We start from the raw sequence: 12,017 nt of genomic DNA on the forward strand, positions 1-12,017 counted from the left end.
GGGAGAGAGACAACAATAGATGTTTAAATAACAGCCTGATAAAGATCTTCAGCATCTAAAGTCACTCAGAGACTCGCACAGAAATCAGGATAAGCCGCCGTTTAGCTCGCACTAACTCCGGAAAACGCAAACCAAACACACATCAGCATATGGAAAATAAAAGATTACATTGTCGTCTTCAGAGAGGAAGAGATAAGAAAATGAGATGATCGGAGGGACGGGGGACAGGGGGACGGGGGCAGAGAGCGCAGAGCAGAGGAAGACGGACAGATGATAATTAGAGAAAGGAGGCGTTTAGCGACTCATTACGCAGTGACAGCAGCACGGCCGCCTCAGGCCTCGTCACTGAACACACACAGGTTCAAACCCGCTGACCTGACCTCTGTTTACACACACACACACACACACACACACACTTATCCCCTGGTATGTGTGAGTTGCTCATTAAAGACAAAATAACAGAAAAAAGGGCTTCAACTCTGATTTATATATAATCTCAAACAATGACACATAGTGACAATGAGTTGAATTTATATTACATAAGTGATATTTGCTTCACCTCTCGATCCCACAGCCTCCTCCCACTATATAACCGCAGCTAAGCAACAGAGGCTGGCTGTGAGTTAAGGTGACAAAGTCCAAAATGTGGTTTGTACACAAATAGAGTTCAACTTCATGGATTATATGTTGATGCCGAATTTGCAAGAATACTGTCGACATGTGATGCCTTTTATCTTGTGTTACTAGAGTTATCTGTTTTTGGATAGTTTGGTGTAATATTTTCCACCAGGAGCAGGATTGGAAATAATCCCAAAAGGAATCTAGATGTAGTCTTGCAAATATTGATCCTGTGAGATCCCCAGTTTTTGTAAGTTCTGATATTGTTTGACTAAAACCTCACATTGTCTTTAGATGTGAGAGCTTGTTAGAATGTAGCCTTTAAAACTGTGTTTAAAGTCTTCTAGTGTATGATGAAAATGAAGCCCCAAACAAAAAAACAGCCCCCATATTAAAAGAAGACAAAAAATTTTCACCATATTTCATATTTTGCACAAATGTTGAAATGAATGTTGCTGTCCCACTTTCTGTAGCTCCTCTTCTTCCCTGCAATTGAAGTTCATCCATCCGTTTTCTGTATCCACTTATCCTCACTTCAGCGCAACATGCAGGGTTTTGTTGTTAAATCCCTTTTTGTCTTTCCATCAGCACCTTCATTATGTGTGTGTGTGTGTGTGTGTGTGTGTGTGTGTGTGTGTGTGTGTGTGTGTGTGTATGTGAGTTCCACTTCTTAGGAAGTAGACCAGGAGAGGATCTAGGACGCATTATTTTCATCTTCCAAACCCTCAGAAACTTCTTCTTGTTTAATGCCTCTGTGCAGGCGATAGCTGAGGCTGGAGGCATTTTGGTTGTTTTGGTTGTCCATCTGTCAATATGTCTGTACATACATCCCATTATTATGAACGGGAATATCTCGAGAGCGCCTTGAGGTTATTTCTTCAAATTTTGCACAAACTTCCACTTTGAATCACGGATGAAGTGATGAGATTTTGGTTGTCATGAGTCAAAGGACAAGGCCACTGTGACTTTGCGTGCATCTTATTCTCATGAGCATGATATCTCAATAAAAACTTGAGAGGATTTTATCAAATTTGGCTCAAACATCCACTTGGCCTAAAAAATGAAGTTATTAAATTTTTGGTGGTCAAAGGTCAAGGTCCCTGTGACTTCTTCTGTCTCACGCATCAACGCAATATCTCAAGAACACCTTGAGTTTTTTTATTTCAAATTTGGCACAAACTTCCACTTGGAATCATAAATGAGATGATTAGACTTTGGTTCTCATAGGTCAAATGTCAAGGTCACAATGACCTTGTGATCTCATTCCCTTGAGTGTGATATCTCAAGCCTGCAGGGAATTTCTTTAAGTTTGGCACAAACGTCCACTTGGACTCTTATGATGAACTAATTAGATTTTGGTGTTTAAAAGTCAAAGTCGCTATCTAACCTTGCATCCATCTCAACATATCTCAAGAATCGGGAGTTGCCTCAAATTTGGCACAAACGGCCATTTGGACTCAAGATTGAACAGATTAGAATTTGGTGGCCAAAGGTCAAAGATCACTGTGTCACTGTGACTTTATGAAAGACTTTTTAGCCATAACTCAAGAATTCATGTGCTAATTAGGACAAATTTCACTCTAATGTTCAGTAGGATAATGAGGAAGTGCTTACAATTTTATTTTCAAGCTTTTAAAGGTCAACTTCACTGTGACATGATGTTCTGCGAAAACACTTTTCTGGCCATTACTGAATGTCTTAACTCAGGAACAGAAGGGGAGACATTTGGTCAGATACTGAATTGGTGACACTTTGCTCGAAACTGTGCTAATAGATGTAAAGATCTTCTGTGCTGCTGGGGGGGGGGGTGAAGCATCCAGGTTTTCACAGACATGGATGTAAATTGTAACGACAACTTGACCGGTACATGGAGGCATACAACCGCCAGATGGTATTCTAGTTCTGCCATAAATTTGTCCTTCTCCCACAGTCTCTCTCCGCTAAGTTGTAGTGTTTGAGGTCAGGACCTTGTTTGGAGAGCTGATTGAGTGCAGACAGAAAGACATATAGATTCTCCTTCTTTAAAGATGGAGGGAATAGATTGGAGCGGATTTGGCCTCTGAGTCCTCTGTGGAAATCGCACACACACACACACACACACACACACACACACACACACACACAATCCAAATAAATTGGTATGCTGCCACGCTCAGCCACACAAGACTTCACCATGAGCGAACACACGCACAGACGGATATTGATTATTTTGTCCACCATTTGACAAGATGTGAGGCTGTTTAAAATGAGCCCTGATGTTATCAGGATGTCAGGGGACAGAGGACACCTAATGCACGAACACACACAGGTCTCTGAGCACAGACCACTATCATGTCCCCCTCCACGCACACGATCCCTCTTCATTTGCTTTAATTGAAACCTCAGCCCGCTGCTGCTGTAACAGAGAAACTGTCAACACAAAGTGTTGCCTCCGAACAGATTTCCAAACCACCTGGATTAATGCTAATTAACCCCATCCTCTTAACCTTATCACTTTGTCAGTTCATCTCTTTGGTCCTCCATTACCCTCAGGATGCTTTATGTGCAGGATTCAAGGGCCCCGGAAGGCAAATTTGGGGACTAAATCACCGGGCAGACTGAGAACATTACCTGCAGACAGATTTTATCTAATTGATACCTTTTATTCAAGATCAAGTGATATTTCTGACAATATAGTCTGAATATTAGGTTGGAATAAAACTGTAAGGTAGAACATTGATTGATTTTCAAAATATTCCTCTATCTTCAGTTTATGACCAAAACCAGTCAATCCCATGACAGTCTCATCAGCCTCAGCTCTACTTTGTGTTGATATGGTTACTGTAAAAATGTTACAATGTAAGGATGTTATGATGTTTCTAGGATTTTAGGATATTTCTGCAATTTTAGGACGTTTCTTGGATTTAGGGCGTTTCTGGGATTTCATGACATTCCCTATATTTTAGTACATTTCTAGGATTTTAGAATGTTTTTCTAGTATTTTAGGACATTTAAAGCATTTTGGGACATTCGGAGCTTATCTCCGACTCCTGTGGGGATTCGGGGGCCACCCGGCATCTTATTGGGAAATTGAAAAAAAAAGAAGCTTGTCAGTGAATGCAATACAGACAGAAATTATGTTTCCCTGAAGTAATTAATGAAGAAAATACTCTTAGTTTCTACATAGATCTTGGTATGGTGTTACAGTTCAGGTATCATTTGGACTTCTTCTATCTTGTCATCCTCTTCTGTAGGTGATCGTTTGGGGCAACTACGGACGGATGGACCGCAAATGCTTCATGGGAGTAGCTCGAATCCTATTGGAAGAGCTGGACCTCAGCACAATGGTGATTGGCTGGTACAAGCTCTTCCCTACCTCCTCCATGGTGGACCCAACGATGGCGCCACTCATCCGCCACTCCTCCCAGATGTCCCTGGAGAGCACCATCGGGCCCTGCTGTGAGCGATCCTAAGACTCAAGAAAAATGTAAAGTTTTATTGTTGCGACTCCACTGCTGTCTCAATCAAATCCTTGGACGCGTTTTTATACATGCTGTAGCCCGGCGCCCGGGTCAGCCGGGTGGTCCTGCCCCTGGAGCAGGTAGGTGTTAAGTATCTTACTCAAGGGCACTTTGACAGGTCCAACCACACCTGGGACTGAACCACTCTCCTGATTGGGAAATGACTTCTTGAACTCGTAGGTCATTTTGGCACTCATTGGAAATAATTCTTTTGATATTGTATCAGACTGTTTCCTGAGACTCACAGGAAGCACATTTCTTTTGTTGTTGCAACCGAGCGCCCCTTTAGACTCACAGGAAAAGATCTCTTTGATGAGAAAACAAAAACCTACTTAATGAGGATACTTCAAAGGAGTCCTCCTCGGTTGCCGACATTGATCACATCCTATTGGGACCACGACTCACTGCGGGCTCAGCTTCGCTTCAGCTACGCGCCTTCACCGCCTACATTCGATTCTCATTCCCAGGACTGCTTGTTGTCTTTCTGCGTCCTCATTAAGGGGCTGTACGGCTCCTGAGTGTTATCTGTCCGTCCACGAGTCCGGAGAGAGTGAGACTGCCCTCAGACTGTTTGAGACACCAGCCTGGGGACAGCAGACTGTAGGTGATTTGATCTGTGCGCAGCAGGACTACAGAGGGCTTTTAAAAATGATTATTTATATAGCTAAATAGCTATATATAACTTATTTGTTTTATCCAACCAAGATATGTTGGTTTCAAACACTGACTTGAGCTGTTTTTGGTTTTTGTGTCGCACAGTTGGCCCTTCAGTGTTCAGTTAGTTCGGTACTTCGTGTACATTAGTGGAGGCATTAATGGAAGTCCCTTTCATCGTCTGGAAAGATCTACATCAGTACTTGGTCTTGGGGAACCAGAGTCCTGCTGTCCCACCAGTTACTTCATTACATTTACCTGCAGGTATTCTGGGTGGATTGAAGGGGAATTCATTATTTTCTACCTGGACCCTATTTACACATGTTTTTGTGTATCAGTGATTTATGGGAACAACAGTTTTGTAAGTCCCTCCAGTACTGAGAGACTGCTGCAGTAATTTCACCACTCGGGGCATGTTTGCACTGTCGATTGGACTGCTTATAGCTAATCCACTTTGCCAAATACAAAGTGGGGAAGCTTCGACAGTGAATATGCCATAGCTATGGTGGCCCTGAGGGTCAAAACACAACATTTCAGAAAACAAAACAACAGTTCAGAAAACACATCAACATTTTAGAAAACACTACAATATCACCCAAAACACGAGAACATTTCAGAAAACAAAATAATTTTGTTTTTTTGAATGTAGTTTTGGTTTTGGAAATGTAGTGTTTTGGGAAATGTTAAGAAATGTTGTTTTGTCCCTCAGGTTCTCCGCACCCAGGTACAACATAATCTCTCCGGACGTGGTCTGGGTATCGGTACTCTGTACCTAGTCAAATGTTACCTGCATTCGGTCCTTTGTTCGCAGGTGGTCTGTCCCAACTTCTCAGCAGATCAGCAGATTTTCTGTTACAGCCATCCCCAAAAGCTGCTCTCCAAACGGTCAGTTCAACATCTGCCTGGTTAGCACGAGCTACACAGCTGCAGCAGCAGCAAACATTCACCACCACACTGTTAAACGTTCCTGAAAAACTCACGCTGACACCGAAGCGTCTCATCTCTGTCGTTAATACATATTTGCAATATTTATAATTCAAGCACTTTTAATGGATGTAAGTACAACGGTGCAAACATACCCCAAGTGGTTACATTACAGCCTGTGTTGGTGCTGCTGACTGCAGCTGTCTCACTCAGCATCGGACCAGTTTCAAAAGTTGTTGTTGCCATTTGTCACTTGGACAAAAAAACATGTGGAAATAGGTGCCAGGTTAAAAAATACTGGACTTAACCTTTAAGGTTATTTAAAGACAAAACCAGCAGGTTCTGGGCTCCCAGAGATCATATATGACCCAAGAATCTGTACATTTTCATTACAGTCAATCGCCACATTAGCTGATTTCAGTGATTATTTTGTCATTTCTTGTGGAAGGTGCCGATCAGATGAATCAGCTAGTGTTGTGTTTGGAAGGAATGGAAACATGCAGCCTCGTGGGTTTTTAGAAAAAGCGATCCAAGTCCCCATTTTACCTGGCTGTTGCATGAATCTGTAGCAAATCGATCAAATAGAGATTAAATTCACCCAAGGCACACCGTGAACAATTTGAAATCTGATTGCCTGAAACACCTCAGGAGGTACATCTGCTTTGCCAGATGGGGGGAAAATGTAAAAGTCTTTGATGTGTATCAACCAGAAGCCTTTCTGGTGCATACATAACCAAAGTGGGGAAAATGGCAGATATTGATATCTATGCCATGGCCAAACTAAATTTTATGCATGCAAAAATGTCTTAGATCCATAGATGCACGTGACTTAAAAATGCAATGTGGTTCAACTTCATCAGGATACAATGTAGATGCAGCTGGCATGAAACAGCCAGCCGTGAATGGGGTCGGAAGTGTTAAGGGTGTTATATCGTCATTTGGTTAAGTTCTGTGTTGTTCAAAATTTTTACATCCACCTGGTCGTGCAGGCAAACCCAGTCACCAGCATAAATGTTTGGCATTGTAGATTTCTGCAAACCTCGGACAGGTTACATCTGTATGTTATTATGTAGCAGAAACATTGAAGCGTTGTTTCCTAACATTTCTTTATATTGTGGTTAACGTTAGGTTTAGGCCCAAACCCCACTAGGTGGATTAATAAATGATCACCTTTTGGCTTAAAATAACTGTTATGGGGGGCATTATCTCAGCAGCAAATGCAGAGACGTCTCAGTAAAAAACCAATCGCTTTTTGGTGTAGAGAACACAGCGATGACTTGGTTAAAAAAAAAAAACACTTTTGTTGCATAATCTTGGCAAGAGAGGCAGCGGTGACTGTAAAAACCAACTACTTTTCACTGCATTTTTTCGGCAGGAAATGCAGCAATGAATCTTTAAAGAACAAATGCTTTTTATGGCACTTTCTTGGCAGGAAATGCAGTGATGACAGTAAAAAAAGAACAGTTTTTGCGGGGGTTTTTTGGGGGGTGCTATCTTGGCAGAAAACACACTAAGTCTTGGTAAAAACGCTTTTTGTGGCACTATCTTGGCAAGAAAGGCAGTTACGACTCAGTAAAACCCAACCCCTTTTCTCTCTGTAAAAAACAACCGCATTTCGTGGCAATAACTCAGCAGCAAACGCAGCGATGACTTGTTATAAGAAAAACTTTTTGTCGCAGCATCTTGGCATGAAACGTGGCGATGATTTGTTAAACAACAACAACCTATTGTAGCCAAGATAAGGCTCCGTAAAAACCAATCGCTTATTATGGCGCCATCTTGGCAGTAAATGCAAATAGCCTTGTTTGGTTGCTAAAAGGCTGCTGAAAACACAGTGATGACCAGTTCTCAAACAATGTTTTTATTTTGTCAAACAGTGGTCTGCAGCTAGGCAGTTGTTTTGCCTATGTGTCATACTATCCACCATTCCCTCCAGCTCCCGATAACAGGGTCAGCTGATATACTATGTCCCTTCAGAAACATACACGCGTAACATATCCTTGTTTTCCAGAAATGTGCAATGCCAATATTTTCTTCTGGTAACTGGGCTGTGCAGACCACATCGAGTGCAGGTTGGAGATATTGTACCTGTGTTGTAGCACTGGCACATGATGCTAAAACAAAATGTTTCCAGAAGCATTGAGGATGGTCGCCTGGCTGACAGCGTCGGGCAGATATCTCGCTGTATATCCCAGTTTAATTGTAGTTCAGAATGCTCTTCTTCTAATAGTCTAGAAGTAGATTTTTGAGATTCCTCCTCTTTTTTTAAAAAAAAGCTTTGGCAAACAGTTGTCTAATAACAGTTTCTACTGTGCCAATTTCTACCAGCAAGTGTCTTCTCCTTCCTCTTCTTCAATTACCTTGCGGCATTTGCTATTGCGGAGGCAGGAACAGAAACGACCACTCACAACATCTGACAGTGGTATTCAGGCTGTGCAGAGAAGCGTCCCTTTTATTCTAAATTACAGCCCTAATCCACAGACGGCCGCGGCACCTGGTGATTAGCCATGCTACGACTCAGCATGGAGAGAGGAAGAGAGGGAGGAAAGGGAAAGAGAGAGGAAGGAAGCATGAAATGTACTTTGCATCACCCAAACAAAGGATCTATCTGGACTGACGTAAGGTTTCACAGATTTAGAAAAAAAAAAAAAAAGGACACAAAAATAGGATGAATTTAAAGGGAACACAATGTGCACACTGTAGAGAAATTTATAGTTTATTGAAAAACAAAAGTATTTCATTTGGGCACTTTATGATTCTTTTTTATGTGTAAATATTGTGGTTGTTAGTGTCTTTTGGAGTGAGCCAAAGTTAATCTATAAGGATTTAGTTGATTAATCTTAAAAGGGAGTGAAGGGATATCGTCGCTAGTTACCGTAAGATTGTAGCATTAGCTGGTAGCATCCGCATGACTGATTAAAACTTCTAATAAATTAGCAGATTACTTGATAAGACTAAGCATGAGCTATACGCTACACAGAAAGCAGAGAACTGAATTACAGTATGTTAACTGAGGAAAACATACATATGTAGCAATTTAATTCAGATTCAAAGTTTACTGAATTTCATTTTCGTTCACAATTATCGAAATAATAGAAAAAAAACCAACTTTTTTGTTTTTTTAAACTTTCAAGCAAGATTTCAGAACCAATTTCTCTTATACTAATCAACTAATATTTTAATTAAACCAGGATTTGGAGTAATTTTACTCTGAAGAGAAAAAACTTGCAAAAGTGGCCTCTGTTTTTGCCAGTAGCAGTGTTGCAGGGATATTAATACTGTATTTATTTCCAAACAAATCAGCTACATTCTGTAAAGCAATAATCAAACAACATCCAGTCGTTGCAGTTTTTCGTTGCAAAGTGAAAACTGTGGAAAATGGCGATCTTAGCCGGTGATTTCCACTGCAGTCAGATTTATCAAGTGTAATGTCCCACGAGACAATTTCTTGTAATGTATGTTTTTAGAAAAATTTGTGATTCTAAAACATGTAAAAGTCATTGAGTGGTGCAGGGATGACGCTCTCTGTAGGCCAACCCGGGAGTGAGCGTCGCCTGGTTCCCTCGTCAGAAATCCTAAATCCTCATTCAGTTGGCATTCACATCCAGGTCAAATGACAGCCATGGGTATTTATCGCCTCTAGCTTCAATCAGCATTGGTGAAAACATAAAATGCTAATTTCGTCTCCTTAACTGGCGAGATGGAATGACGCACCAACACTAATTACTGTTCGTCTCTCTTACTGTTCGATCCAAATTAGTCTTCACCAAGTCTGAAAGAGAGACTTAAGCAAGAGATAAATAATGAGACGAAACCACCATAAAGTTTTCAAAGACCTCCATCCATGCTGCTGTCTCTTTACCTGTTCCCCGATCTGTCTGTGACATCGAACAGACTCAACAAATCAGCCCCCAAACAGAGAGAAATGCTGCTGCAGAGCCATGTACACAGCTCTGCTCTACTGGCAATGCAGACTATAGCTTATTTTTAGTGGATTTATGCATGTTTAAAAAAACCTGCCTGCATGCACTAATTTCGGTGGAAAAGAGGTATTAGTCAGTTCCACTCCTTGCTCCTCTCACCCAAATATGGTCACTCCTGACTCCAAAACGGGAATCCACAAACCAGTTGTTAACATCACAGTGATTACATCCATTTTATGGTGTTGACAGTTGCTGACAAATCTGCATTGTCTACCTTTAATGTCCCAGACAACCTCTACAGTCTCATTTGTTCACTCGTTAGAGTTGGGTATTTACTGACGTACTTTATGTCGTACAACAAAATGTGAAAATCTCTTAACCTTGTGTGGATCATAGATCTGTTTTTAGGCATTGAGCCAAAAACCCCTTGACTTTGACACAAGGAAACTGGAAATGCAAATATGCTCATTCATTTTCACGTTTTAGGACTCATTCCTGCGCCACTCTATAATGACCTGCTGTCCAAGAGAGAAAACGTGAGGCACCAGAACTTTTATGACCTAAAACATCTTAATAATAGCTTGAGGAATCTGAATGCAGGAAAAAAAATCACTTGTTAAGTTGTGCCATTTTAACCCCGGGCATTCATATTTTTTTTCATAACTTATTCCAGGGTGAGTGTCACGAAATCTCTGAGAAATCTATGTCAAATTCAGAAGGAGCTGAATTATAATACCCAGTGTTATGTTAAAATTCCTGATTTGAAAAATGCGGGATCATTTTTCACAACCTAAAATAACATGAATGGAGTTTAATCTAATCATAACAAGGACTGCTTGGAACAAAAAGGGACTGTTTTTAAAAAGGAGGTTGTAAAAATAAAATATATATCTATAAATATATTCAAAATCAATTAACTCCTCTTATTGTGACCCAAGGAATGTGTTTTTGTCAGTGTTCTTTTGTGCCAAAATTTCAACCTATACCGAGGGCTGATTTCCCAAATAAGGACCAACGAATGAGGAAAGTTTACACACTCAAATTTTCTATCAGCGACTCATAAACAGAGTGCATTCTGGTGTAAAGAATGATTCTTTGTCCCAGAAAAAGAAACTAATTGCATGATATTGATTTAGATTTAGTGAGGACCGATCACAAAGACAGCTAGAAATGTAAAGTTACAGCAGTAACCATCATAGAAGTTCCCCGTCTGTCTACATCCAACCTGTAGCAGCTGCCTGTGCCATAGACGTTTCATAAAGCATTAAAAGTTACCTAAGAGCTGATCCTTTATTGTAGCATTTGAGAGCTAAAAATGTTCCTCTTGAGCATTGCAAAGCAGTATGGCGTGCATGCAGTGAATGATGGGTTTTCTATGATGGCTACAACTGTGCAAGAAAACGTTCTTCTGTAATTGTTTAGGAGAGAGACGAAATACATGCCCACATGGCCGGCAGGATTAAGAGTAATTAATGTTTGTTTATTAAAAACTGATTGTGTATTTTTGCTCATCGGAAGCTTCTCGTTCACCCGTCTGAATCTGTTTGTGACATTTTGTAACTCTGAAGGCAAACAAATGAGCTAATAGATGTTATAGTTGACATTCAGCACCAAAAATGTTAGTTTTTTTCTTCATTCACCCACATTTTGATTGTGTCTGCCACATGGATGTTATTTACTATCAATTGTAATGTAAGTAGAGGCCTTAAACACACCGATATACATTTTGTCAGGGCTAAGGACTAAGAATTGTCACATGAAGTAATCAAAACGACGCAAAAAAAGTTTTACAGTGTCACCATTTCAACCCATTACTTAAAGTGATTTAAGTGTCATCTACTGTATGGAAATGACTATCTTTGTTGTTAATGAATTTCTGATATACTGATATTTCAACAGGCTATTTGTGTATTCTCCCCACTCCTTGGTGTGGGCTTAATTGAAGATACTGAGCAAAAAAAGCATTTTTGCAGAGTAGATATTCAAACATATTGACCTGTTTCTTAACAAGACTTATTTTCTAAACTTAAGAAAACTTACACTGTTGTTTCTTTATTGATGTTTGGATGCACATAATGGTACTTTGTGGTTTCAATTGAGTAGAGTAAAATGATAAAACAAAAGAATATTCGCTAGCCATCTGTACCATCTGTAAAAATTGTATTTGATTCCTGATGGGGTCCTTTTCCACCCTAATGGCCTTTTAGGTTGATATTCTGCAAAACCAGACCTTTTCCATCAGCACCTCTCACCTGTATGGCCCCATAAGGGCCCTTTGCCCAAGAATCATCAGCCCGCTGTCATTCCGAAGTTGTCAAATAGCATCGCTTTTGCAGTTCTTTCGATACAAGATCCACACGCCAAAAGCCACCTTTTGTGTCCACATGATACGCCACTG

The 12,017-nt window shown here is 40.5% G+C and overlaps 1 protein-coding gene across 1 annotated transcript in view; it reads left to right on the forward strand.

Moving 5' to 3' along the window:
* rims4 (regulating synaptic membrane exocytosis 4) overlaps positions 1–9,486 on the forward strand; it is a 60,200-nt gene extending 50,714 nt beyond the window's left edge. The window contains exon 6 of the mRNA XM_042510162.1: positions 3,852–9,486. Coding sequence (XP_042366096.1) covers positions 3,852–4,070 — 219 coding nt within the window. The 3' untranslated portion in view covers positions 4,071–9,486. The remainder of the gene's footprint in view (positions 1–3,851) is intronic.
* The last annotated feature ends 2,531 nt before the right edge of the window (positions 9,487–12,017 follow it).

This window comes from Plectropomus leopardus, chromosome 2, assembly GCF_008729295.1.
Source record: "Plectropomus leopardus isolate mb chromosome 2, YSFRI_Pleo_2.0, whole genome shotgun sequence".
In the NCBI taxonomy this organism is placed as follows: domain Eukaryota; kingdom Metazoa; phylum Chordata; class Actinopteri; order Perciformes; family Serranidae; genus Plectropomus; species Plectropomus leopardus.